Here is a 27,842-nt window from a genome sequence, read left to right on the forward strand (position 1 = left end):
GTGGAGAAACAGTGGTAAACAAAATAAAAAGATATTAAAATATTTGTGGCGCTTAATTGTGTTGTTTAAAATGTCAAATTAATCCACAGGTTACCACCATTGATTTGTGGATCAATAAAAAATAAAATAAAAGGCTCAAAAAATAATAATAATAAAATTTGTCACGTAGCAAATAATATTATAATTGATGTGTGATATGAATTCAAAACATCATTGAAATTTAAATGTAATATTTTTTACAACAATTAAGCTGAAAATTTAATGGAAATTTATCTTTTCAGGTAAAACAAGTAAGGAATTAGTAAAAATAATTAAATTTTATAAAGCCATACGAAAATAAGTAGCATCACTAATAAAATCCACAATATAAAACGGAGTATATAGAAATCTGGATGAATGATATAAGATATGAAATTTTTCCCAGTAAATAATTTAAAAATGAAATACTATAGGTATACATTTGAAATAAAACACGTAAGTTCAAAAAATGGCACAGGGCTTCTAGCTTATACAAAAAAAGTTGTTTTATAATATTTATACAGGTATAAAAAAAACAATATTAAAATTTAAGATTATAAAAATATACATAAATATTTACAGTAATTTCATTCATAAGTTGAAATGGCCGAGTTTGAATGAAATTGACGATATGTATATATAATTAGATTTAGTAATAGTTAATTAATTTATCACTATTTAATTTTATACAAAGTCATATTTGGACTGAAGAAATAAATTATTCAAATGTTTTTTTATATAATTAACGATATGAATAAACAGTAGTTCATACAACTAATGACAATATTCCATATAATACTTGTCGAGAGTCTAAAATATGAGAGAGAATGCCAGTCAGAATACACCGCAATAAGCCATACGAGTTGCAAACTCTCTCTGAAGAGGATATGCGGTGGATGAGCGATTTGATGAATATTTATATATAAACAGAGTCACCCTCTCGCAGATGCCTCCCCGAAAGGACAACTGCACGTCGGACTGATTATGCGTAGCTAAAATTGACAAAATCGAAGTCACATAGTCTCATTTTACGCACTCCAAAACTGAAACGATCTTGATTTTTTTAAAGATTTTTTTTGTGTTGGCATGTTTTGCTTTGTTAAAATTTTTTAATCAAGTTTGTTTACCGTACGTCCGAAGACGGCAGGTAAAACTAGGCGCTTTCATTTTTGGATGTTTCTAGCGCCTATAAAAGACAATTTATAAAAAACAAAAAATACAATTCGAACACGCAATAGTGTGTAAAATAATCATCGCTCAAGTGCCATAATCCAGGAAGAAAATACATTTGTATGAAGAAAAGTCAGACCTCGTATTCTCTTAATGATCTCTACTAACTGCCAAAGTCCATTTGAATATTTGTTCAACAAAAAAATAAAATAATAGAATGACATCACTCTTTTAACCTATTTTGCCGATATATAAAAACGATGATTAGATAAATCATTTTCTATTGTTAACTCAACATAGCAACAAAGGATTCTTTCATTTACAAACCAATTGTATCCAAACTATTGGGAAAATTAATTTGGTTTTTCAAACTGACTGAATTTAAAAATAATTTATTACATATTTAAAAGACAAGTTGTGCCCTCGGACCTAATACTATTTAATACTATCTAGCTCAATCAAAAAGAAAATTCTGGAAATAATATTTTTGCATTTTTGATGGATATTTTTCATTAAATGGTAATTGGGCATAAAATGACAAATGTAAAACAGCGTAAATAAAAAAGTCCAAATGGTTTTCTCTAAACCTCAATTTATTTGTTTTTACTCTCATTAATAATCCCAAATACCAAGTTAAATTCTACAATACACATTAAGTTTGACTTGTCAATATTATGAATAGTTTTATAATTGATGGATTTTTTTTTTTTTTTCAAATCAACGAGTAATTATTAAAAAAAATAAAATTGTAACTTAGCCACCCGTAACTAAGCGCATTTGACAATACTCAAATGAATAGGAGGGTGGATTTATAGTTCAAGAAAGAGATTTACCTAAAACAAGCTTGGCCAAATTGATCACCATATGTGGGTAAACATACAAGGAGAAATTTATGGAACTATAAATATAATTATTAGTATGAAGTGAGGTTATAACTCCTTTTCACTTCCAGAATCTTCGAGAGGTTTTTCAAGTAGTTTGAGAGTTTCATCCCTCAGGCGGTGGAGTTTCTCCTGAAGTAAATCTGTAATTGCTTTTCTGGCTTCTTCTGGCGAAGCATTGTTCATTTTTAATCTGAAATAACGAAATACAAATAGATACAGGTTACAAATCAAAAAAAATGTTACATTTCTCTTAAACCTATCTTGATGGCAGCTACGTAAACTAAATTATTAAACGGCATCAATCTTATTTCATTCTAAAATTTAACAAGCGACATTAAATATATTAACAAAAAAACACAACACAGAAAACGCTTCAACAAACTATTTTAAACAATCTACAATACCTAGAATATGCGACCAATATAACAATATATTTACCGAGACTGATATTTTTTGTGACAATGTATGTAAATTTAGGTCAAAAATTATAGCAATTTTGAGAGAAGCAGATATTTAACTTTATTATTATATACATATTTTTCATTTTGTTTCTTTTACATTTATTATATTGAACATAATTAAAATTATTGTATTAAGTGTAAACAATTTTTTGGTGTGTGCATGAGTGTCTTACACTAATATACAAAGAAATTTGCAATATTTGTGTACATACTGTTTGTTTATAAAATAAATAAATAACAACATCGTTTTCTTCTGTCAACCTCCAGCTGGGTAGAAGCTCCCATGCTTTTCTCAAGCATCAAATCCTACAAACGGAACTTACTTTCTGGATATACCTCATAGCTAGTGTACAAGAAAACATACTTTTGAACCATATCTTCTACGTTGATCGGATTTCCATAGTTAAGAATGACTTTCTTTCCGATCCTTGGAATATAGGGCTCGGTGTTGGGCAGTATGGTGTCCATGCCCTCGTGCCAGATGGGTATCACGATGGGGACCCTGGCAGACTCGTACACTATCCTGCCAACTCCCCACTTGAGTCTCATCTCCTCCTTGGCCATGTTAACCCGACCCTCGGGGAAGATGTGCAGCCACGAGCCGCGGTCCATTTGCTCTATGCAAAAGTCTATCGCTGGCTGAGAGGAGAATAACAAAGTAGCATTAAGAATTAATTAAAAAAAACATCTTGCACTAACCTTGTCAACAAAGCACCTCTAAAGTACCACAAAAAAATAACATTTAAAGAAATAATGTTCACAGAGATGGAAAACATTTCAGAGAAGGAAATATGGAAGTCTAGGCATTTACAGGGCGTATGACCTGTCATTGCCTGGTTTAAGAGGCCACTTTACACACTGTGTAACATTCACTACTTTGTCTATGTTTGAATTTCCAAGTTTCTTCAATTCTTCCGTCTGTTGATTGTGAAGTTAAAGAGCTGAAATCAACAGATGCAAGGAAAAATGGTGAATGTGAAACAGGGTGTAAAGTGGCCACTTGAATAAGCCAATGACAGGTCATAAGCCCTGTAAATGCCTAGACTTCCACATTCCTTTCTCTAAAATGTTTTCCGTCCCTGTTGTAATTTGTCAATCTTAATGACTCCCTAGGGGGTGAAATTCAGTCTTTTGTCTGCAAACATTTGAGCAAAACGTGTTGAAAACTTTTATTGCGGTGAAGAGATTCATCTGATTGAATTATTTCACACACTAGGGCAACGCCAGACAATAATTTTCCAAATAGAGAAAGCAATAAATCTGAAATACTGTAGGGGATAGATTCGAAATACTGTGAGTGCGTAAATTATTTGAGAGAGCGTAAGGAAAATAAATAAATAAACATATTTCTTAAAGACGGAGGAATTGAACAAATATGGTAATTTAAACTTAGGAGGAAATGTGAATGATACAGCATATAAAGTGATCACTCAAACAATCCAATGACGGCTTTGAGACTTCTATATTTTAAATAAAATTTCTTAACTAAAATTTTTATTACGGCTAATATTGACTTAATTGAATTTTATAAACTACCTTTGGTTTAAAATCTTCTCTTAATATTCCTTTTTTAAATTTTAAAGATAACTTGATATACTTCTTATTCTTTATTTTTTCTCAGCTACACTTGACATGTTTTTAAACTTTTAAACTACTTTTAATTACTTTTAGAATTGCTTCTAAAAAATAATATATTGATTTCTTATTAATGTCTAAGTATTTTTGAAGGTGTTTTTTAAATTAACTTTAATTTATTGATTTTTATTTCTTTTAAAGTATCTTCTCATCGTTTCTTTTTTGAATCCCTTAAAATATGTATATTTATATATATGTTTTTCCCTTTGAGAATGTTTATATTTTTGCATTTGAGTATGTTTTATTTATTCTTATTTGTTTAATTCTTATCTTTTAATTACTTTTATATTATTTCCATTTATGTAAATACGTTAATAGTAGTTATACAAACTTTTCAAAATAACTTTTTTATTTTTAAACTTCTTTCATTTAGGTTTTTTTTATTTATTTTTTGCACTTAAAAAATAAAAATAGTTAATTGATAACCTTGGATCATAGAATTAAGATTAGATATAATGATAATATACCTAATATGGAAACTTCACTGGTCCATTAAAGTTAAGTCTAATCGTATGTACTATAAAACTATGTAATTTGTACTGTATGTTTCCTCAATATAAGAAAATAAAAATAAAGAAAATAAAAAGTCCCCTTCTCAAAAAATATTTTTCATCTCTGTTACATAAAGTGTTTCACTTATAATAAATGAACCGAAACAAGAAATATGATTTATTTTCTACATTTGTTTCCCTCTCTTGAACAAGATATTTAAATACAGAAACACTTTGTCCCTTACCGCATTTTATGTTTCTACTAAAGCGTTATGGAAAATAAAATTTAATTAAAAAAAAATTTTCATTGAACAATTTTTTAGATTTCAGTAATAATAATTTATTAAAACTGCTTCAGACGCCATATGCAGTGTTTTAAAAATATTTTTCGTTTGTCTATATTGCAAATATTTCATTTATACACCTTTGATAAAAATACATAAAATGATTGATTAACGTTGTTGCAGCTGTTTAAGATTAGTAATTATCACCTGATAAACTCCCGTTCCTCTGACTACAGGAATACACTTTCCAAGGGTAAAGAAGATGGAATGGACCACATTCGTAAAGCAAATGTCATGAGCTGCCAGGGACCATCGCAGACGCCGCCGCGAGCATAGATATCGAAGAGAAAGAGCTCCTGAAAAATAAAATAAATTGTTAGAGTTGATAAACTTTTGCAAACAAATACTGGATTGAAATTATCATTATGATTTACCCAAATATTTTAATTTTGGGGGCCATTTTCAACGAGTTGTAAATAACTCACTTTTATAAAATAGGAATCGGGTATCGTTAGAGCGGGTTCGAACCTCGGACCTCTGATCCTTGATTCTTGGTTCCACGGCACCAGCGAAGGGGCCACAATCCGGTTGAGTTTGAATTCCAGAATTGTTGCCGAATAGTAATTTCTTCCAACTAACCAATAAAATAAAAGGTGTGCATTGGGTACTAAATTAGAACACCAAATGCAGAGTACCTTGATGTTCTGTTACATGAAATTGAGGTGATCAGTCTTACTCTTCGAGTACCAGCGAAATATTGTAGTGTCAAACCACCTTTCAAACAACTATTTCATGTCTATCCTGCCGGAAATAGAACCGGGGACCTCAAGCACGTTAGGCGAAAGATTGAACACACCGACCGCTACACTACGAGGCCGATTTATCCCCACTCGATTTTCTTTTTCAAATTAATCATATTATAAAAAAGAAGAAAGAAAAGTATCATGTGAATGAAATAAATGTCCATAAATCAATTCGCTGTACGTATTGATTTATAAATGATTTTCATATCAATATATTTAGTAATAATTAGACTCTGATAAAGATAATTAATCCAAAATTCTTTCAAAACAATTAATCGAAAATTCATACTGATATACCGTAGGGGATTGGAAGCTCTAGTCCTGGGTTGAATTCCTGGCATAGTAGACAAGAAACACTGGTTTGAAACATCATTTTCCAATGCAATATTTTACTCTCCCTGGACTGCCACCCGAAGCGGAGGACTGATCATATCACCTTTATGTGGCAATGCAGTGCCCTATGCACCATTACATGTGGATAAGGTAATGGATAATGATCATGATCATGTAATAATATTTATAAAAAAAACAGAATTTACTATGATAGTTTTTACATTTCTATATCAAAATTAAAGAGTCATTTCGATTTTACAATACAACAAAACTCCAAATGTACAAATATACAACAATGAGCGTGTTTAATTTGGTATATTATTCATAAGAGTGGAGTTCTTCGAAGTAATAAGTAACTCAATTAATAATTCAAATAGATTTATGAATAACTTTGTTGAACTGTCAAATGATGTTGTAACTCATGACACAATTAAATAAGAAAGAACCAACTGACTTGAAATAAAAAAAATAGAAAATAGAGTCATTTCACTTGTGATGAATTATGTACTTATTCAATCACCATTAGTTTTCCGTTTTCAAATACGGTTATGATATGACTAATTGAACGGCGCACGAACAGCGCATGAACTAAGCACAGTAATTGCTGATAAAAACATGTCACTAGAAGCTAGACTGGCAGTGCACAACGTGATATTCTTATTCTCTTGCTATTAGGTCGGGGGCGAGCTCTTTAACATCCTCATGTTTAACCAGTGGTCCCCCGAGGATGAGGCTCCTTTTATGATGTAAAGTATCACATTCACATAGAATGAACCTACATCTAGAAGTTTCGGAAAGGGTTCATTCTAGCAAGGTGTATGTTCAATCTGCAGTGCCCTGTAAGGGCTCTAGTGATAAACCTCACTTGATTTCGGCTGAGCTTTATTAGGTCAAAAGCAAAACTTTGCGAGTACCCTTTTATCAGTTCTTTCGCATGGTTCTGACCAGGTACTTTTTTTCAAGCAATGACGAAGTGATGTCCGCTGTAAACGAGTGATTTGACACTGTTGACAAAACATTTTTTTCCAATGCAATCGAAATGTTAGAGCACCGATGGGAAAAATGTATTAACCTTCAAGAGGACTACGTTGAAAAATAAAATAATCAGATTTAACATGTGAGTATTTTTTCTGGGTCAGGGGTGGAGCATAGGGATCAGCCCTCGTATATGGCAAGGATGGATTGTAACGTAGGATGAGAACGGGCAAGAAAGACGTGGCATTATCAGATAAAACAAAATCTTAAGTCTGGTCATCATTGTTAGAGGGAAACGTAATAAAAAATAAGAAGCAAAGAATGTATGCCGGGATAGACGCATGTGGCTTTCCATTCTCTACGCCTACCCCTATTTATTTTATTTTTATTTATTTAGGAAAAACAACAGTTGTTATATAAAATATAAAAAATTGTAGATACATTTAGTTAAAGTTTTTCACAAATATAATGAGAGAACATGTTACACAGTAAAGAGAAAAAATCATGTATCGATAATAGCAGTAGTAGTACAATATAAAGGTGTAAAATTCTTATAAGTTCTTAAATATAGCCTGTCAGTTAGGTCTCTCTTATTTAACATCACCTGATTAGATATTAATGTTCATAAAATGAATTATTTAAAACCATGTCATTGGACAGTTAATAACATGACGAGACAAAAGGTTTTCATGCAAGAAACGGAATAAACAATTGTCATCTATTTTTAATTCAATGAATAATAAAGCTTTATTTTATTTATATCTAAAATTGTTGCAACAGAGAGGGAAAACATTTTTGAGAAGGGATTATGGAAGTCTAGACATCAGAGGCGGTTCCTTAGTATGTGCATAAGTGCAGTGCGCTTTCAAGTAAAAATATGTATGAATAAATTAGTAACTGATAGGAAAAATATGTTATAGGTACAAAAAAACAGGGATTCGTTGCAATGTTTTACTCATAAACATAATTTAAAATATTTAATACTATTGCCAAAAGACCTAGCGAGATTGATTCTAGCAGACGATTTTATCATCTAGATGCGTGAGCAATTGTTCCCGAGCATATTCTGTTTTGCACAATGTTTTACCCTGAATTTACATGAAAAATACCATATCTGCCTTCACTGAGACTTGAGCGAGATAGACTACGCTTCATATCCGTGAATCGTGCGTTAGAGGGAGAAGAAAATACTCAGGGCATTGCTAATGCATGCGCAGATTTGAAGTATGAAGTTCGTATGTAACGTCACTTTGAACATGCGTAATGGCATAATATTAGTACGAATTCAGTTGATTTAGTTACGTATAATGTTAGAGTGTATAGAACAGCACGCAAACAAAAACAATGGCAAATTTAGCTTTCCTGGTTCTGATGCACGGGCTGGCATATTATCATTTACCTTAAATAGCTCATTTACTATGTCAGACTTATCATATAGTAATAATATTATTTTACTTAATTTTCACTTTTTACTTAACTTTCACTTTTTACTTGATTTTCACTTCAATTCAATTGAACATTCCAATTGAAGAGCTAAACTATAAATGTTTGATGAAGCATTTAAAATTAATATGTATTAGTGATAGTAGGGAAATTTCAGATTTAGTGCTGCTTTTTAAGTAATTAAATAATGTTCTTGACAGACCTGAACTTCTAAATTGTGTGAATTTTTATATGAGACAGTGTGGGATGAGACAAAATACTACTTTTTCTGCTGATTTGCATAGTTCAAACTATGCTAAATACTCACTTATTCCACGGCTCCACATGTTAGCAAACAAACATGTAAACTTAAGATTTTTTTCATTTATCTTTATACAAATTAAAATCATTACTATTTAATCACTTCTTTTCGAAATTATAAAAACGTACTTCTACTACATACTAACTGTTATACTTGTTTTACTGTTTATACTATGATACATCGCCTCTGTTACTTCACTACTTTTTATATTTGAACTCTTTATTTATTGTCAATTTGCTGCATACCTGTACTATAATTTCTTGTTTAATTTTTCTTTGTTATTTCGTTATTTTCTGCTGATTTTATGTATCTATATTTTCTTTAATTGTTTACATGTGTTTTGTATTTCATAATAACTGTTTTGTATTATTATTTTATACTTTGTTAAAGGCGTAAGCTGTCGAAATAAATAAATAAATACAAATTGACAAAATGTAAAGAAATGCACTGGCAAGGTTTTTGGTCAGGAGCCACCAGTGCTAGACATTAACAGAGCTTATGACCTATAATTGGTTGGTTTAAGTGTCCATTTTACACAATGTGAAACTTTCACCATTCTGCTTGTATTTAAACAAAGGATGAAGTTGATGCACTCTAGAGCGTTGTGCTGCATTAGTCGTCCGATTTCGTTATTCAGAGTTAACATCCTGTGCGAAATAATATGGCCTTGTCGTCTTACTCACAGATTTATTTTCTTGCTTTAATAAACATCAATAAATCCTAACCCAAGAAATCCTAAATGTCAGGCCAATCGAGACGTACAGGATAGAAACAAGAGCCGACCCGACCAGGACAAAGAATCTGCAATCGCAGGGAGAACGCTTAGAGACCGAATCAGCAATGAAGAAATAAGACGAACCTGTGGCTGAAGAAGATTTTGGAGACAACTCCAGAATCCCTTACATTGCAGCTAAAGAAATTCCACATGCTCATCGTCTTCCTGGTAGACCGTCTAAAATATGGAGAGACAGTTGGATCTCAATATCCCAAGAGTAGCAGCTTTCTGCTATAACAGATCAACAGATCTAAACGAAGAGGAAGAAGAAGAAGAAGAATAAATCCTAGAACGTCTTTACCGATACTTTGATACACATAGTTGATTAGCGGGACTGGTTTTGTGACATTTAATAAATCTTCAAATTAGTATATTTATTATAAAAAACAATATTTTTACACAGAAATCAATAAGGATAGAAAACTGTTGATTAAAAGTATTTTTTATCAATAAAATGTTCATTCTTTTTCGAATGTAATATTAAGTACAGCTAATGATATAAACCCCCATTAGTTAATATTAATGGTTTTTAATATCTTTTAATTGAAAATTATTCTTATTTTGATAATCTTCTGTGACAACTATTAATCTGCATCAAATCAATTACAAATAAATTGCCTTATCTACTCAGTAGATTATTTTTTCAATACAGGTCACTGATTTTATTTGTTATCCAAAAAGAAGTCCAAGGTTTAAATTACTACCGAAACAAGAGATTATTTTTAAATCATTATTTATATTTTGTCTAAGAGAAAATTTTTTTATTGTTCATGTTATAGTAATTTGAAAAATGAACTATTTTTAATATGCAGAGAGCCAAGTGCAAAAATTAAGGGGATAAGATAAACTGTCTGCAATCAGGGGGATGAAGACTTCAGTGCTGTGTGTGGAATAGAACCAGAATCCTGGAAGAGTGGTTTCGATTTGATAGCTACTCTCGGGTAAAAATCAGACTCTACCAATGCAGTGCCCTCTTAATTTTATTTTTTGCATTATGCACAAACAGCATTCTTTGGTATGCCCATATCTTAGGATTAGTTCTGCGTACTGCCAGGGTTTTCAAAAATATCCACGTACTGAGAACTCTTTACAACTCCTCGGTGCGAAGTAGACTTGAGAACGGCTCCATGATTTGGGGGCCACATGAACTGAAGTACTATCTTATGATAGAGAAAATCCAAAAGAAGTTTCTGAGATATCTCTACATGAGAGAGTGCGGGTGTTATCCTTGGCACTACCCAACCTAGTTCTTTCAGGGTATGCTTGGCTACATCAGTTTAGAGATTAGAAGGAATGTTTATTTGACAATACATTTTTATCGATTGTTGCGCAGTATAGTCGATAATCCTGAGATTATGATAATCATTGGTTTGAATGTTCCTGATAAAATTACCTAAGGCAGCATCAGCACAGATTGTTTTATATTCCAATATACAGGACAAACTCGTTGATGGTTATGCCCGTCGGAAGGGCTACCGCTATGCTGAACAACATCGCTCTGGATGTTGATCTGTTCCATGTTTCCGAAGGGGTTTTCCGGAGCAGGATTCTCCTACTACTTAGACAAGAGTCTTTCTTGTGTATTATATTGTATTTTTATAATACATTCGCCTTAAATTTAAGTTTGTAATGTACATATCAATTGTGAAATAAATTGGATTGAATTGAAAGAATCTAGACCACATTTTGTCTGCGGTGCTCATTCTTAAAAAATAGTGGTTTTGGTATCAAATTATTCCAGTTTGAAACTAGGTAAGTACAGTGCATTTGAATGTTTAATAAGCCGATGTTAATGTGTTAGTGACTGCCGGTGAGCCAAGTAAACATGCAAATTTAGTTTGTGACAGTAGCAACACTAGAATATTTTATTTTAAAATGTTCACACGTCCATATCAGTCAAATTCATTAAAGATTTGAATGAAGTGCACTATTTAGTATAAAAAATACCATCAGAATCTTACCCCACAAACCAGGATCGTCAAAACAGGAATAGTGGTTAGATATTGTGATGAGGGGAGTTTGCGGAGATCTCTGGAACATTTGTTCCATCACTTCTCTATTGTATACAGTCGTTTTATTCAGGAAACCTAGAAACATTTTAAAAACAAATTAAAATAAAACAAACAAAATGCCATTCAAATATGTAACAATGTGGAGGTAAAAGTTTTTTCAAGGGCTGTCTAAGATATTTTAAAGATTCTTCTTAAAATAAAACAAAGTAAGATTATGCTTAGTTGGATTTCAATCAGCCATTTTAACTAACTTGGATATGTCTCGATTCACTACTTACAAACATTTTACATAAAATCATTAGTCACATAAATCAAACATTGAAAATAATTATCTATTAGGTTCGTATTCCATGGGTCAGAAAACGATACAAGATCTTGTGCGAGATTTGACTTAACGAATATTGTGTCAACAAAATCAACCTTGGCAAATAAATATTTGTCGGAGGCGAAATTAGCAGCTCACAATGAAGTCTCGGTGCTGACCCTTACGCATGGAAGTAAGGTATGGAATTGTAAAAGCGAGGATGAAAGTACGCTGAATGCTATCGAAATGCGATCTCTTAGGTGAATGTGCCGTAAAATTATGTAAGACAGGTGTACAATTGTCAAGATACGTGCATTACGTGAGACTGAGACGAGCATTATCGACAGAATCAGGAAAGGAGAGCCGCGTTGGTTGGGATATTTGGAGCGAATGGACAGCTAAAAGGATTTACGATCCGAATGTTGATGGATGCAGAAAACAAGGAGGACCAAGAAAGACATGTCATGACCAAATTCAACAATTACTTGAAGACGAACATGAAAAGATGTATGTATGCGAAGACAGAATGATATGGTTCTATTCTCTCTGCCTACCCCTACGGTGAAACCGCATGATGGTTTGTTTGTTTATAATATTGTGTTCACAATACAGTACATAATATACAAATTGTGTGAAATCTATGATCGAATTCAGAAAAATTAAAGTATTTTTCAACAAATTTTGGTAAAAATACTAACTAAAATTTGTGGGTGGATAAAAAATGTGCACGCACGTCCCACGTTAGGGATACTGTCAACACTTATTGTTGTTATTTGTGTCACTTTATTTATACTCGGTCTAATTTGTTTCACTGCACTCTATCACTACACGCTCGCTTTTCTTTAACTACACTGATTTCCAGTAAGGTTCACGATCCATGTCATTTTAGAAACCTGGTGTTGGGTGTAGATCGCAGTAAAATGTATTGTTAGTTGTCAGCAGTCCCATTGTCACAAGATAGCTCATTTTGTCCACTGCCAAATTTTCCGTTATCTGTCATGGCTCCGAAAACATTTACGTACTGGGCATGCTCACATGCAATTCCAAGTTCAAACTGCCCGGTATTTAACAGCAATAGAACGGTCAAAGACTTGGCACAAGATCTTGTAATACAGGACATTTTCTAACCCATGTAATACAAGCTTTAATGAATGCAGAATTTTTTGACACAATAATGCTAGGTACAATTTTTTGCCCATAAACTTAATACGAAAATATTTTTTTTTCGTACAATGAGGAAGTTTAGTGGTTTAAAAAAAAATTTATTTGTCAATGGACTATCAAACTAAGCCAAAAATTTAAAAAATATATTTTTAGGTATCTTATGTAACAAGATTTTGTAATTTTGAAATTACTTTGCATGTGACTCCTATTTATCTGTTACTCTTCGGCGAGTTCTGCTAATGGAGAATTGACTTCCCATAAACCGGAAATCTATCACAACAATTTATCACTGGTTGGTTCGGAAGAACTAGTGACGTTGTTCAAAGAAGTTCGTTTTTATTGTTTTTTCATACATTTTCAAGAAACTATGCCGTACAATTTAATGACAAAAACATTTTTTATATCCAATTTCATGTAGCACTGAACTTCCTCATTGAGAATGGGATACTGGTAAAATATTAATTTAAATTAGTAATCAACTTATGGGTAGTGATTAAAAGACAAATAAAAAATATTTTAATGTTTAAAAATACATTTTTTTTAAAGTGAATCACAATACAGAAGACCAAGAGTTAGAAAAAACGACATTGAAGTAATTATTGTGATTAACAAAGAAGATTTCTGATAGATATAACTAAGAAAACTATTTTAATTGAAGATTAACATGCAATGTACAGTAAAAATTAATAAAATCTAAATTACTAATAAGTTTACAAATTCTTAATGTAAAAAAAATTACATTTAAGAAAAGATCTTGCCGGCTATTAATTGAACACGTGAATACTGGTGCAAAGTTTATACCACTACACTATGAAGACAGACAAAGTAAAACAGAACCTCTACTAGGCAAACGATTGTACAATACTACGGATTTTCAATTTTACAAATTTTCTAAAATAAATTTCATGCTTAACCTTTATTCATAATACAAATTGTTGATACACAAATTTAACAAAGTTGATATGAAAGCCTATTAAAAAAATATTTTAAATATATTTAGTAATAACATAAATCTTTTTAGTACTTAAATATACAAAGAATACAATTTATGGACCAAAGAAAAGCTTTAAAAAATGTTAGGTTTAAGGCTGAGAAAATAAATTAATTATCGAGTGTTAGGAGAATTATGTAATAATTCGCATTAAAAATTAATTATATTAAGCTAAGGGAACCTAATCACATTACACAAACAATGCAAAACAATTTGATTAGAAAAACAAAAAGGCAAATAGTTCCACCTGCAAAAGCCATTACTGAATTCAATGTATACACTTGAAATCAGGGGATGAAAAATTTGCATTTTCATATACCTCAAAGGCAAACAAACCATCTTTCTGTTTCCCCGTGGAGGTAGGCAGAGAGGATATAATGCCACGTCACTCTGTCTTTGCATATAAACCTGGCTTCTTCTACATTCATACACCTTCTCATGCCGTCCATTCGCTCCAAATATCCAAACCAACATACACTCCTTTCTTGATTTTGTCGATTATGTCTCAACCTTACGCAACGCACAGATTTCGACACCTGTGCGTCATACATAATACATAGATTTACAACATTTGAGAGATCGCATTTTGACAGCTTTCAGCCTACTTTCAACTTTGTTTTTCAAATTCCATACTTTGCTCCCATACATGAGGGTCAACAGCAGAACTCCATTGTGATCTGGTAATTTTGCCTCCTGCGACAAAAATTTGTTTGCCAAGGTAGATTTCAGTGCACGCTTCAATCTGTTACCGGCACTCACTCTCCTTTAATATCTTTCCATCCCGAGTACAAATAGTTCCCAGATACAGAAATTCTTCAACCTGATTCAGAATATCTCTTATCATAGTGATCTCATATTTAGTCATACTTTCATCCCTTTCAAAAACCATCACTTTCGATTTATCAACATTCATAAACAAATGGCTCTTCTTTCATACATCGTAGACCTGAATGGCGCTTCCATTTGATATTATTGTATCTTTTTGAAAGCATGGAAAAATAATTAACAGTTTTAATCCCATGGGTAAACAAACAAACAAAAAAAAGGGAAACTGATGTTTAGGGATAGGTTAGTAAGCAAACAACTGTCCTAATCTTTGAGTTGTATATCTATTAGATAATAAAACAATGCACATACCTAAAACAAGCAGAATTAATACTAAGCAACTAACATTTATGTATGTGAGTATAGAAAATATTCACAAAAAATCATACCGGGATATGGAAACATCGAGGTTCCTGTGCAATTAGGAAAAAAAAAGATTTCATTATTCAAACACATTACTTGAAAATGTTAAAATAAATTAAAATGCAATCAGAAGAAAAAAAACAAAAATTTAAGAGCAATGTTATACACTCATAGAAGACATTAAAAATATAAAAATCTTTCACTTAATGTTATACGAGCGGTTAAAAACTGTTATGGCCAAGTTAAGTTTAAAAAATGTTTAAAGCTAAATAATTTAAATGAAAATGTTGCGCCGGGCAGGTGCTGTAACAAGCATAGACAGAATCCGCAGTGAGTATGTCAGAGGGTCATTCAAAGTGGCACCGATAGCTGAAATGAAAATCTGAAAGAAAGCAGGATGAGATGGTATGGTGAGGATTATTCAGTAAGAAGAGCACTCAACATCCTAACTGAACATAGAGGTAGAGGCAGACCCCAAGTAACATGGTGGTATAATATTGAGAAGGAGTTGCCGGCATGAAATGTCCCCATTGTGACAACCTAGGACAGAAGATCCTGGCCCTTTCGTAAAGGAGGCCTTACCCAGGCCAAACTGGGATAGAGGGGCAGGGAGAAAAAGGATCGTTGTTTTTGTCAAAGTGGAAAAAACGCATTGCATGAAAAAAGTAAGATAATACAACCCATTTTGACTATTTCGATAAAAACATAACAATTATTTAACTTTGAAGTTTTTTAACTTAACTTAAGTAAGGTTGTAATAATTGATTTGTCGGCCTCGTCGTGTTATGGTCAGCGCATTTGCCTACTATGCAAGAGGTCTCGGGTTCGATTCCCGACATGGTTGAAATGAAATATTTATTTAAAAGGGTGTTTTCACATCAGAATATTTCATAGTCCCTGGACTGGTACCTGAAGTGTAAGACTGATCATCTTACCTCCGTGTAATAAAAAATTATCAAGATACGCTGCAATTGGAGTACCAATGCAGTGCCCTATGCACCATTAGGTGCGGAAAGAGAATGATGATGATATAATTATTAATTTAAGAAAAGGAGACATTTGCACCTATGGTAATAAAAAACTATGTTAGGTGTATGCTTTAATTGGTTCTGGTTTATTGTAGTGGCGATATCAATAGGTTCATATTATCACCAACACTCGTTCTTTCAAGGGAAAAAAGTGGCTGAAATTATGGAAACAAACCAATCTGATTAAATTTGCAACTCAGATTTAATCTGAGTTGCTTAATATTATAACTTTAATTGGATTACCTTAATTAATTTTCTTGAACATTCAATTTTGGTATATTTAAAAGTACATACCTATGATTTTTTTAAAGTCAGGAACATAATTTAATATTGTTTAGGTAAGTATTTATATTTTTTGTGGTAACCACATTTTTAGAATCCTTGGCCTAGAATGTTTGCTCATAATAAGGAAGCACTTCAAGGTCCTAAGACAATGCAACATAATTTATTACATAATCAATAATTTGTCTATTAAATCCATTGAAGCAGTGTTCACTCAACAAAGGTTTATTCAGGTATCGATTTAGTTGATTACATTTTAATAAAATTATTCCTACTCATTTTTCCCTTGATCACAGTTATTAAATTAATAAAGCATAAATACAAATAAATAGTTATAATGTAGTTGCAATAATTCATAAATCACTTACTTTGTGGTCATTCATTAAATAATAAAAATAAAAACACTCCAGTAAATTATACATTGATAAAGGAGCGCGTAGTAGCGTAGAAACCGGTCGGTAATAAAATAAATAACGAGTGTTGTTATTTTAATCAAAAATGTTTTGAGTGAGTTTAAATGTTTGTAGACAGGCTGTATTTCCTCCCTAGAGAGATATTCAGATCTAAATTTGTTGCAAAAGAGAAGGAAAACATTTTTGAGAATATGGAAGTCTAGGCGTTACAGGCCTTATGACCTGTCATTGGCTGGTTTAAGTGGCCACTTTACACACTGCGTAACATTCACCATTCTGCCCATGTTCAAACACGCACATTTTCTCAATTCTTCCATCTGTTGATTTCTGTGAAGTAAAAGAGCTGACACCATCATCATGTGGGTGAGATTCATCCAGCTGAACTAATTCACCTACTAGGCAACGCCTGAAAACAATTTTCCAATTTTCATACTTCTTATACCAGTTAGTTTAATTAACAATGATTTGAGTATGGATATGATTTGAGTACAAATGTTTGTAGACAGGCAGGATTTCTTCCCTAGTGAGTTGTTTAGATCTAAATTTGTTGCAATTAAAAATTGTTTTCAGGCATTGCCTAGTAGGTGAATCGGTTCAGTAGGATGAATCTCGCCTGCATGATGAAGGTTTCAGCTCATTTCCTTAACAGAAGTCAACAGATGGAAGAGTTGAGGAAATGTGGATGTTAAAACATAGGCAAAATGGTGAATGTTTCACCGTGTAAAGTGGCCACTTAAACCAGCCAATGACAGGTCATTAGTCCTAGAAATGCCTAGATTTCCATATCCCTTCTCAAAAATGTTTTCCTTCTCAGTTGCAACAAATTGACTTGTTATTTAATAAAAAAAAATTATTAACATATAAGGCGAAATTGCCCTTAACAAAATTAATAATATGAACATATTTGATTCATTTTTTTTATTATTCAATATATTTCGTAAACGGGACATGTTTTTTTTAAATTCTATACAATTCTACTTTTATACATCTAGTAAATGTTATAACTGTAACTCTCCAAAAAAGAGACTTGGGCTTGAAGAGTGACTTACACTGTTATGGTTATTTATTTATTAAAATTTATATAATTTTGAATATACGAGTACATGAGAAAAAAAAAACTTATAGGATATAAAAGAAAAAACAGAAAATAATAATACATTCATACTACCTAATTAAAATTGAATGCAGATTTTTGTTCAAATTAAAAAAAAAAAACAGACATTTCTTTTTACCCAAGATTTAGAAACTAAATAATATAACACATTCAGTAGAAGTTCAAAACAATTTAAAATAAATGTAATAATCAAATTAAATAATAAAATATTAGTATTTTATACCACCAAGTATAAAATATCAATATTTTGAACTATTAATATAACAAGAAAATCACAAAGTTACTGTTTCATATAATAATTCTACTAAAAATTGAAAAATTGTTTTCAGGCGTTGCTTAGTATGTGAAATAATTTAGTCAGATGAATCTCTTCACAACAATAAAGGTTTCAGCACTTTAACTTCACTAAAATCAACAAATGGAAGAATTGAAGAAATATGGATGTTCAAACATGGGCAAAATGGTGAGTGTTGCACAGTGTGTAAAGTGGTCACTTGAACCAGCCAATGACAGGTCATAGGCCCTGTAAATGCCTGGACTTCCATATTCCCTTAGTTAAGGTATTCTCCATCCCTGTTGTAATTTGTAAATTCTACTACCATCTTTGAAAAAGTTCAAAAGAATTGTTCTATAGGAAAAATACCCTACATTAAATATATCCGATAAGTGGGAATGATTATTGCCGAGTTCATGGAGTCTGTATTTAAATTTAAATGAAATAAAACATGTTTTTGTTTACTGGATACAGAAACTGATACAGTAAATTCAGCGAGAAATGTCACTGTCCTGTGGTTTGGTAGATAACAGATCTATATAACTCTGTGATTATAGTTCTTGCAGTGGAGAAAACACAATATGGCTGGATTATGGATAAACTTCATAACAATATTAAACGACAGTCATAGTCTACATAAAACTGAGGTAATTATATGTTGGGAGATCTTCACAGGTCGCAATCACGTCAGGAGCTCGCATAGCACTGACCCCTACCACTAATAATAGGAATAATAGTAGGAGATATTGTATCTCAACAAAAGTTTTTATTTCAATTGTGCCTGTATTATAAGGATACGTGTTTGCCATTATTTGAATGGACTAAGTCCGTTAATAAATAAATAAATAAATGAAAGTGTCCCAGCATGTTAGTCAAATAAATACATTAAAAAATACTGGTCGACCCTTCTCCTGTATTTCATGGGCATACAATTTTAAATCAACATCTTGCAATTATATTAAAAAATATTAAAAATATATAAAGACTATTGACTTAATGTATTCTGTCAGTATACCCTCGATATATTTAGAGCGGATTTTTACAATTCTAATGATATAACTATCAATGTATTCAAAACAACTTTTCATTTATAATTTTCGGGTTTAAACATGAGCACATACAAAACAGTCCGCAGATGGCATCACGTCATTTTGATGTCACGCGTCATGACTTTCTAATAAACGTTGCGTACAAGTTTGGCGCCAAAACGTCATACGTGCTGTTTGTCCTACAGGGTGCGAAACATCTCGTTTTCGGGTAATTCGAAATATGCATATTTTAAGCCGTTCTAGAAAACATATCCGACGACGCACTAAAAAAATATTAACACCGTTATCATAAGAATTTTTTGCTTATTTTAAAATATTATTGTTTTAATTTCTTTACTAACATGCACTTTTTCTTAGTTTTTATTTTACAGTTTCAAAAAATTTATATTCCATTTTTTAATATTTTTTTATCAATATTTTTATAACTGCTGACATAATTTGTACCCTTAAAGTGTGTATTCATATGAGAGGATTCTATGATAAAAAACTGACCGTGAACGAGTTAAGATTGTATATACAAACCAAAAATCATCTGAAATACATCTAAGGAAATAAAATAATGATAATCTGTCCATACATACAAAAGAAAATCATTTGTATTCTGCATAGGAAGCCACATTCAGCAAGGGTATTGCCCCTTTAACGGGAGAATTCTGACTAATATTTGTATGGTTTCTTGATCAGTTGAATAGAATAGTGCATAAGATTTTGTCCTGAATGAATTATTTGAGGTTGGTTTACAATTCATATTTCTTCAATATATCGATGATGCATAATACTTTCAGAATTAAGCATAAAGGAGAAAAATGACCACCATTAATTGAGTTTTATATTCGGACGGGACTTTAATTTGGTTGAGTTACAAAAAGAACCCAAAAATCTATTCAAACAGATAACAATATTGCAGTGATGCACAATCGGTTAGGCACACTGCTAATGGTTATGGACATAATTTAAACATTATTAGAATATCTTAATTGATTACGCGCATGACTACTGAATATAGATTTGCAGGGTCATTATTGGAAACTCTACTGTCTCTAGGGCTTCCAATCCCGCAGGTTATTTGCGATCACGGTTTTTGCAGGATCAAAGATTTTCAATCCAGTAATGTGGTATCCTGCGCGTTTCAGTGCAGAGCTTAAATAATTTGTATTTAGTGTTTCAGACATTGAAATAATAACTAGAGGTATAGGAACTAGTAAAGCTGTAATTCAACACATTATTGATTGTATACAATGGTTTCAATATGATGGTAGAAATATTTATATATTATGTGTCTCAATTACAGTATGAGGATAACTATTATTAAAACACAATAATATTTATGCTAAGTACTTGTTTTAGTGTATCAGTTTTATTATTGTACATGTTAGTGAGGATGAGTATATATAAAGGGTGTGAGGGTGTGTGTATATGTGTATGGGTGTGTGAGTATTGTATGTATGTGACAATGTGTAGTGAATAATACGTGGACTTATTGTACAATGATTATAAAAAATTATCTGTTTTTTTTTTTAAACCTTAATGAGGAAACCTATCAACCACCTTATCGATGGATGTAAAATTGTTAAGAAAATTGTAAAGAACGCCTCGGTCTAAAATCCAAATTTTAAAATATATATATTTAAAAAACACAAAAAAATATATATTATATATATATTTTTTGGTGTTAAAAGATATGATAGTTGACAGCAAAAATAAAGTATTTTCATTTATTACTTTTTTATAAAAAATAAAACTTAATCAAATCTTACTAACTAAAGACAAAGCTAATAATTACTAACCATATTTGGAAAAAACAAAGCATGTCTATTGTGTCATCTGTCAAACTGCTATGTTTACTAAAGCCTAAATAGCCGGCAGCAGAGAAAGCTCTTTAAGCTCAACGCTCGTGGCATTTTAAGGCATTAAATGTAAATTTTTAATGCTTCCCCAAGCAGCCCCCTAATAATTCATACAGATAGTCCTACATTTTAAAAATAATAAATAGATTGTATGAAATCGATGCTGAACATTGATGGGCCGATCCCGCACATGCAATCTCATTCCGAGCGGGATCAGAAAATCATGCGGGATCCTGGTATAACGGGATCTCGTTATACTGTGATTGGAAGTCTTCATTGTCTCTAATTTCACTTATACCCAATGAAAAACTTTTTATTTAGCAAAGTGATGAGTAAAGTGGTGTTAAAAGTTTTATGGAGTATAATATCCGACACATTAACTTGTAGTTCATGGGTGGCCAAAGCGTCGACTGTGTCTCGTTTGATTTGTTCGGTTTCATAAAATACAGTATAATTTTTTTGATGTTCAATTTACAAAAACGCAAAAAGAAGAAATATTAATAAAATTAAAAGAATTATTGGATTTGGACCAATAGATGTGGATTGAAAACGAAATACTTAAATTTAAATGCGATATATTTTTTAAATCACAAACTTCTTGACAAAGCAATTTTTGGAATTTACTATGTGAAGATATGCGGCGTATTTGTAATTTAAAAAAAAATCGTTTGACACATGACCATTTGGCAATATGTTTGCGAATAGCTATAAGTAGCTATGAACCAAATTATGATAAGCTTGCTGAAAACATGCAATGTCATGTTTCAATACAATGCAATGTCATCAAAGAACATCTTAAAAATAACTTGATAATGAATTAGTATTGGTATTTTTGGGTTTAAATGACTACTTTCAGTGTTAACAGACCCCCGTCAAAAATTTCAAAAGCAGGTCGCCCGTGGTGGTTAAAAATTTGACCACCCGCTGTACTTAAATTGACATGTCCAATGGCCAATGGCTTATGATAATTTATTATTCAAAGTACAGATTTATCATTTTCTATTAAGATAAAGAAATGTTACAAGTTCAGTGATCCAGTGTAAGTACATATTGATAAGGAAACATTGTTCTTAAACGCAATCAATAAAATGTTTAGTATTGATTTAAAATAGACTTTACCAATCAATGCTCTTTTTGCGTCAGCCTGACGTGTATTTAAATAAAAAAAGATTATTTTTAAATAGTAGAGTAACATCTTAGTAACAACACAAAAGCAACATATTCTAATGGGAATGACACCAGGGCTGGTAATCCGAACGCATCTATAGCGTGGTATAGCGTACTAAATACAGTCGAACTCGGTTATAACGATCACGGAAATAGCGAGATCTCGGATGTAATGAAGAAACATTAGTTGACATTTTAGTTCATGGTTTTTTCCATACAATTAATCACTGTTATAATGAGCTACTTCTTGGACATACCGAACAAAAATATTGTCAAAAATTACACAAAAAATCTTTAATTGTTAAAAACATAATTCTCAAAATAAGAACCTAAGTAATAAAATTCAAATGGTCGGCTTACGTAAAGGATAAATACCACCGGGCGTTGGGATCGGATTATGTTTATGATAGCTATGTAAGTGTCTAAGTACCTAATTGGATTTTTCGCCGACAATATTGAAAAATGAACACACATGATTTTAAAAAATCCAAGCTTTGTGAACTTAGTAAGTGCCGGTTCGGCACATTGTTACAATTTATAGCTGCTTTTGTAGTTTATGAATGGCACGCTTGTTTCGGGGGTTTTTATGGGGTTGGAACGGAAATTGAATGTGGCGCGAAAAATGTGGAAGTGTGTACAAAGTTTTCTCTATCTTCATCCACAGTGTCAACATTGTGGAAAAATAAGGATGTTTATTTGTCTGCATTTGAAAAGAATATCACGAATACAAAAAAGTTTTTTGCACAGAGCACTGAGACAACCCAAGAGTTGTTTAATGGGTTGAGTGCTTTGAGGGGAAATTTCAGAGCCATGGGAGAAAAATCAGTGAAGCAAGCATTAATTAAAATTTTATGAAAAAAGAGGATTGACATAAAAATGTGTGTGTTTAAATAGATTTTAATAATTGTGTATTTATTTTTAATTACGACAATCAGTGTAAATGTAACAGATACGTACATTATGTCTTCATGTGATAGGTATGTTTGTAAGCATTTATTATAATTTTCCTTAACATTTAAAAAAAAAAAATCTGTTTAAATTATATGTACACATATGTATTTACGTAGTGGCAATGTGCAATAGGGATTGTCTAAAAAAACCTTTCTCTGGTATAACGAGTAACGTTTATAACGAGCAAATTCAATCGGTCCCATCTTCCTCGTAATAACCAAGTTCGACTGTATGCGCTATAAATGCGTTCGGAATACCAGCCTAACTGTTTATATGGAGATTTCAGGGCTGATTCCTGGTAGAGTGAGATGTTCATAGGACACTGCATTGGTACACCAATCGCAGCGTTACTTGATAATTTTTGTTACATGAAGGTAAGATGATCAGTCTTACGCTTCAGGTGCCAGTCCAGGAACTGTGAAATGTTCTAGTGTAAAAACACTCTTTTAAAATGAGAAATACTCGAGTTCTTATTATTTACTCAAATATTAAAATTTTCAGACCATTTCCTAAAAAGTAAATGACTTGTGTAGGAAAAATTGAAATCGAGTTTTGGCGGAGTGGGATTTGCACCTCGGATCACTCTTGTGAGTTCGCAATACTAACACGGGACCGCAACCTGGTTCATTAATAAATAAATATTTAATGTCAATAATGTCGGGAATCAAACCCGAGACCTCTTGCATGGTAGGCAAACGCGCTGACCACTACGAATAACAATTAAGAATTGAAAAGAAAGAAAAAACACAAACAATTTGAAGAGTAGAGATTGTGGTAATTCAGCGGATAGCGGATTTTTAAATAGCGGATCAGCTTGTATTTTATATAAATATTATATTTTATTGTTTATATTAAGCGTTATTTATGTTTTGAATCGATTACCAAATAAGTAAATGTAGAGTAGCAAAATTTACGTGGTCAGTCATCCAAAACCAACTGTCAACGGTTAACTTAAATCCAAGGTGAAATGTCTCATTATTATTCAAATCTCCATGTACATACCTTAAAATAAACTTTACTCTATAGTTACCACACAGTTACGGGTAATTTTATAAAAGGGGCAAAGGTCAAATATAATTATGCAATTCTCATTTAGATGACAACACAGTGCATACATAATGGATACTTTTTGTATATAGGTAATATTAAAACTGAACTTACAAATCAAAAATATTTTTATTATGGACTTTTCTTATCATTTAAAATCCTAAAATAATTTTAAGTACTCGTTTTCTGTACAAATAATACACATTTTAGTGTACCTATTACATAGAATTATAATGTACCAGAAGGCGCGTAGAACCAAATTTACATAAATCGCACTGCGTCCAAAAATTTTCCAACTTCCCCCCTGAACGACATCCCACTTGCGCCCATGCGTGAAGTGGCCGCGTAATGTTGCTAGATCGCAAACAATATATTATCATAACACAAGTTAATTTTGTGTTATGTTATGTTTTACCACAAAATATTTTACCGACTGGACTGCAAAAAACAACACGTACTTATATTAGGCAAATATAAAAAAAACATTAAATAATCATTTAGTAATTAACTAAATTAGCAACATTTAGAATAATGGTGCATAGGACACTGTATTGTGTCATCTTGAATTAGACTACTAATGAAATAATGTACTGACTTAAGTGAGCATAATTATCTTATCTGAAATGCAGTAAAATTTATACCAAAGAATGCAAAACCATCATATTTTGTATTGATAGAGAAACAGGTTTTTTGCTGAAATGTTCATTAAGGTATGTATTAGGTGTTGGATAATAATAAAGTACTTACATGTGTGTAATAAATAAATAATCGATTGTCTATTGTTGATTGAAAAGAGGTCAAAGTTACATAGTTAACTCTGAGAAATTAACATTAACAAAATTTATAATTTTTTGTATTACAACAGGCTATGAGTCTCAATAACAGTGGAAAATTATAGGTCGGAATGCCCAGGTTTCAGAAAACTCACATACTACACTCTTATAATTTACTCCTAGTTTCGCATCGCAAATCAAAACCAAAACTCAGTGCATGATGAAACCGGCCGAGACAGCGATACTTGTGCAAAAAATATCATAGATACCCTTCGTTAAAGACTCATGATTTTGAGTTCTTGAATCCCAAATCTTTTAGATACCAGGCACAATATTGGTGAGTTGAATACTTATATTCGTATTGTCATATTATTTAATTCTTATAGTTTTTCTAGTGGTATAGTGGTCAGCGCATTTGCCTACCACGGTAAAGGTCTCAGGTTCGATTCCTGAAATGGTTGACATGAAATATTTTATGAAACAGGAGTTTTTACACTAGAATATTTCATTGGCCCTGGACTGGCATCTGAAGTGTAAGACTGATCATCTTACATTCATGTAACAAAAATGATCAAGATACACTGCGATTTGTGTACCAATAGAGTGCCCTATGCATAATTCGGTGCGGAAAGGCAATGATGATAAATTCTTATTTTTGTTGTGGCGTTGAGCCTGTTTCTGCACTTCGACTTTATAGCATAATTAGAAAATCCCGTTTTCCATAAATAAGCTGCAGAAAACGGAAGCAAAAAAATGATAATTTATTTTACCACATGGGGGGGTACTCTTCTGACAAATTCACCCAGAAGTCATTTAATAGCTGATCTTTGTATTTTAGTTTAAAATCAGAGTCACTGATTGAATCAATTAGATTTACATAATCACATGTGCTTCAGCATACCGGTTTAATTGTCACGGAAAATGGATTCCGATTCCAGGAATCACCCTTACCTGTTTTCGGAAAATATTGCAAAAGAGTTAGTTTTCAAGTTATGTGGGTATACGTAAACATGAGTAGAGATTGACCATCAGTCGCCTTTCAATATGAAGTAGATTTTTAAGTATGTTGCAGCGAATAGAATCACTCCAAATTTTTGAGGAACACTAAATTAGGCTCTGCGGAACACTGGTGTTCTGCGGAACATAGTTTGGGAAACTCTGTTGTTGTGTATTGGAGTTAGTTGTAAAAATCTCCAAAAATTATATTTATTGTGAAAACGAGAGTAAAAAGAATGGAGACTTTTTAAAAATTATTTCAACAGAGAGGGAAAACATTTTTGAGAAGGGAATATGGGAAATCTCTCTGTTGAAATAAATTTAAATATGAATAACTCCCTAGGGAGAAATCCAGCCAGTCTGCAAGCATTTGGACATACTCAAACATTGTTGACTTTTTTAAATGTTTAATAATTTCAATTAATCATAACAAAAATATCAAAATGTCTGGTTGGTAAAATTTTATTGCACAGTTAATATTGGAAGACTAAATTGTATGGCTATAATAAAATTCTATGTCCAAATGGATGAAAAATACAGTTCTGCGTGTCAAATAGAACCAGAATCCTGGGTGGTTCTGACTCGATGGTTGCTTTCAGGTAAAAATCCTGAATAAGGAATCGAGTGGAGATAAGTCTGCCCCGTCGTGAAGTGGTTTGCGTGTTTGCCTTCTATTTTTGAGGTCATAGGTTCAATTCCTGGCAGGATAGATGTGAAATAATGTTTCCGGACTGGTATCTGAAGCGTAAGACTGATCATCTTACCTTTGTTTAACAAAAACGATAAAGATACGCCGCGATTGGTGGACCAATGCAGTTCGCTATGCACCATTAGGTGCGGAAAGGGGAATGGCGATGATGTTGTAATTTATACATATTTGCTAATTTAAATACCTATAAAACAAAGGTAAAATGTAGTTGATTCAGTACTTTCTAACATAGTGTTGACAATATACTTGAACATAAATTGATTAACGATTTTTTGAAGTAGGAATGATAAACCCAAATTTAAATGATAAGATTAATATTTCACGTGACACACTTTTACAGATGATTAAGTATGTGATTCTTATTAAGGAGAGCTACACGTGAGGAAACAATAGGAAAAAATTAACTACCTACATCCATAACTGAAACATAGCAAACATTTATACATAATTGATCAATATTATATTATTATGTAGTTAGAATGTATTTCAGACACAAAAGACGGAAGTTTATTCTGGACTTCATTCAAAGTACATTTTGTATGACAGACCGAGTCAATTGAGTTACAACCAATTGCACTTAATTGTATTGAAACTTGAGATCTCACTTCATAAATAAACTTCAACCCGTTGAATATTCTAAACAATATTGATTGAAGAACGTTTAATATTCGGCATACTTATTAATTAAATATGCGTGGCGATCAATCTTCGATATATTAGTATTACGTAAATATAAAAATAATACAAAGTATACGGAAATTCTAACCTGAAAATACTTTTGTTATCATCCCTACAAAAGCGATGGTGAGAGAACTGGCACAATTCCATAACTTCCCTGGTTTTCGAAGCTTGGGAATAATCCAGTCTATGTTGTAAACCATTTTTAAGGCACACTTTAATTTATAAAAACCACAACATATTTATTATTTGACACTTCCGACAACTAGCGCGAACGACGAC

The 27,842-nt window shown here is 31.9% G+C and overlaps 1 protein-coding gene across 2 annotated transcripts; it reads right to left on the reverse strand.

Moving 5' to 3' along the window:
• Window positions 1-1,760: 1,760 nt before the first annotated feature.
• Taz (tafazzin, phospholipid-lysophospholipid transacylase) lies at window positions 1,761-27,842 on the reverse strand. 2 transcript variants are annotated; one of them, XM_088233612.1, is made up of 6 exons: window positions 27,649-27,842; window positions 15,259-15,282; window positions 11,535-11,660; window positions 5,151-5,299; window positions 2,898-3,172; window positions 1,761-2,262 (listed from the first exon to the last, which is right to left on the reverse strand). In XM_088233612.1, the coding sequence occupies exons 1-6, from the start codon at window positions 27,761-27,763 to the stop codon at window positions 2,118-2,120; spliced, it is 834 nt and encodes a 277-aa protein (XP_088089738.1). In that variant the 5' UTR covers window positions 27,764-27,842; the 3' UTR covers window positions 1,761-2,117. The 2 variants fall into 2 exon arrangements, with proteins under 2 accessions (XP_088089738.1, XP_088089739.1); XM_088233613.1 differs by lacking the exon at window positions 15,259-15,282.

Source organism: Micrasema longulum, unplaced genomic scaffold (genome assembly GCF_059751315.1).
Source record: "Micrasema longulum isolate JH-2025_06_02 unplaced genomic scaffold, ASM5975131v1 h1tg001133l, whole genome shotgun sequence".
Lineage (NCBI taxonomy): Eukaryota > Metazoa > Arthropoda > Insecta > Trichoptera > Brachycentridae > Micrasema > Micrasema longulum.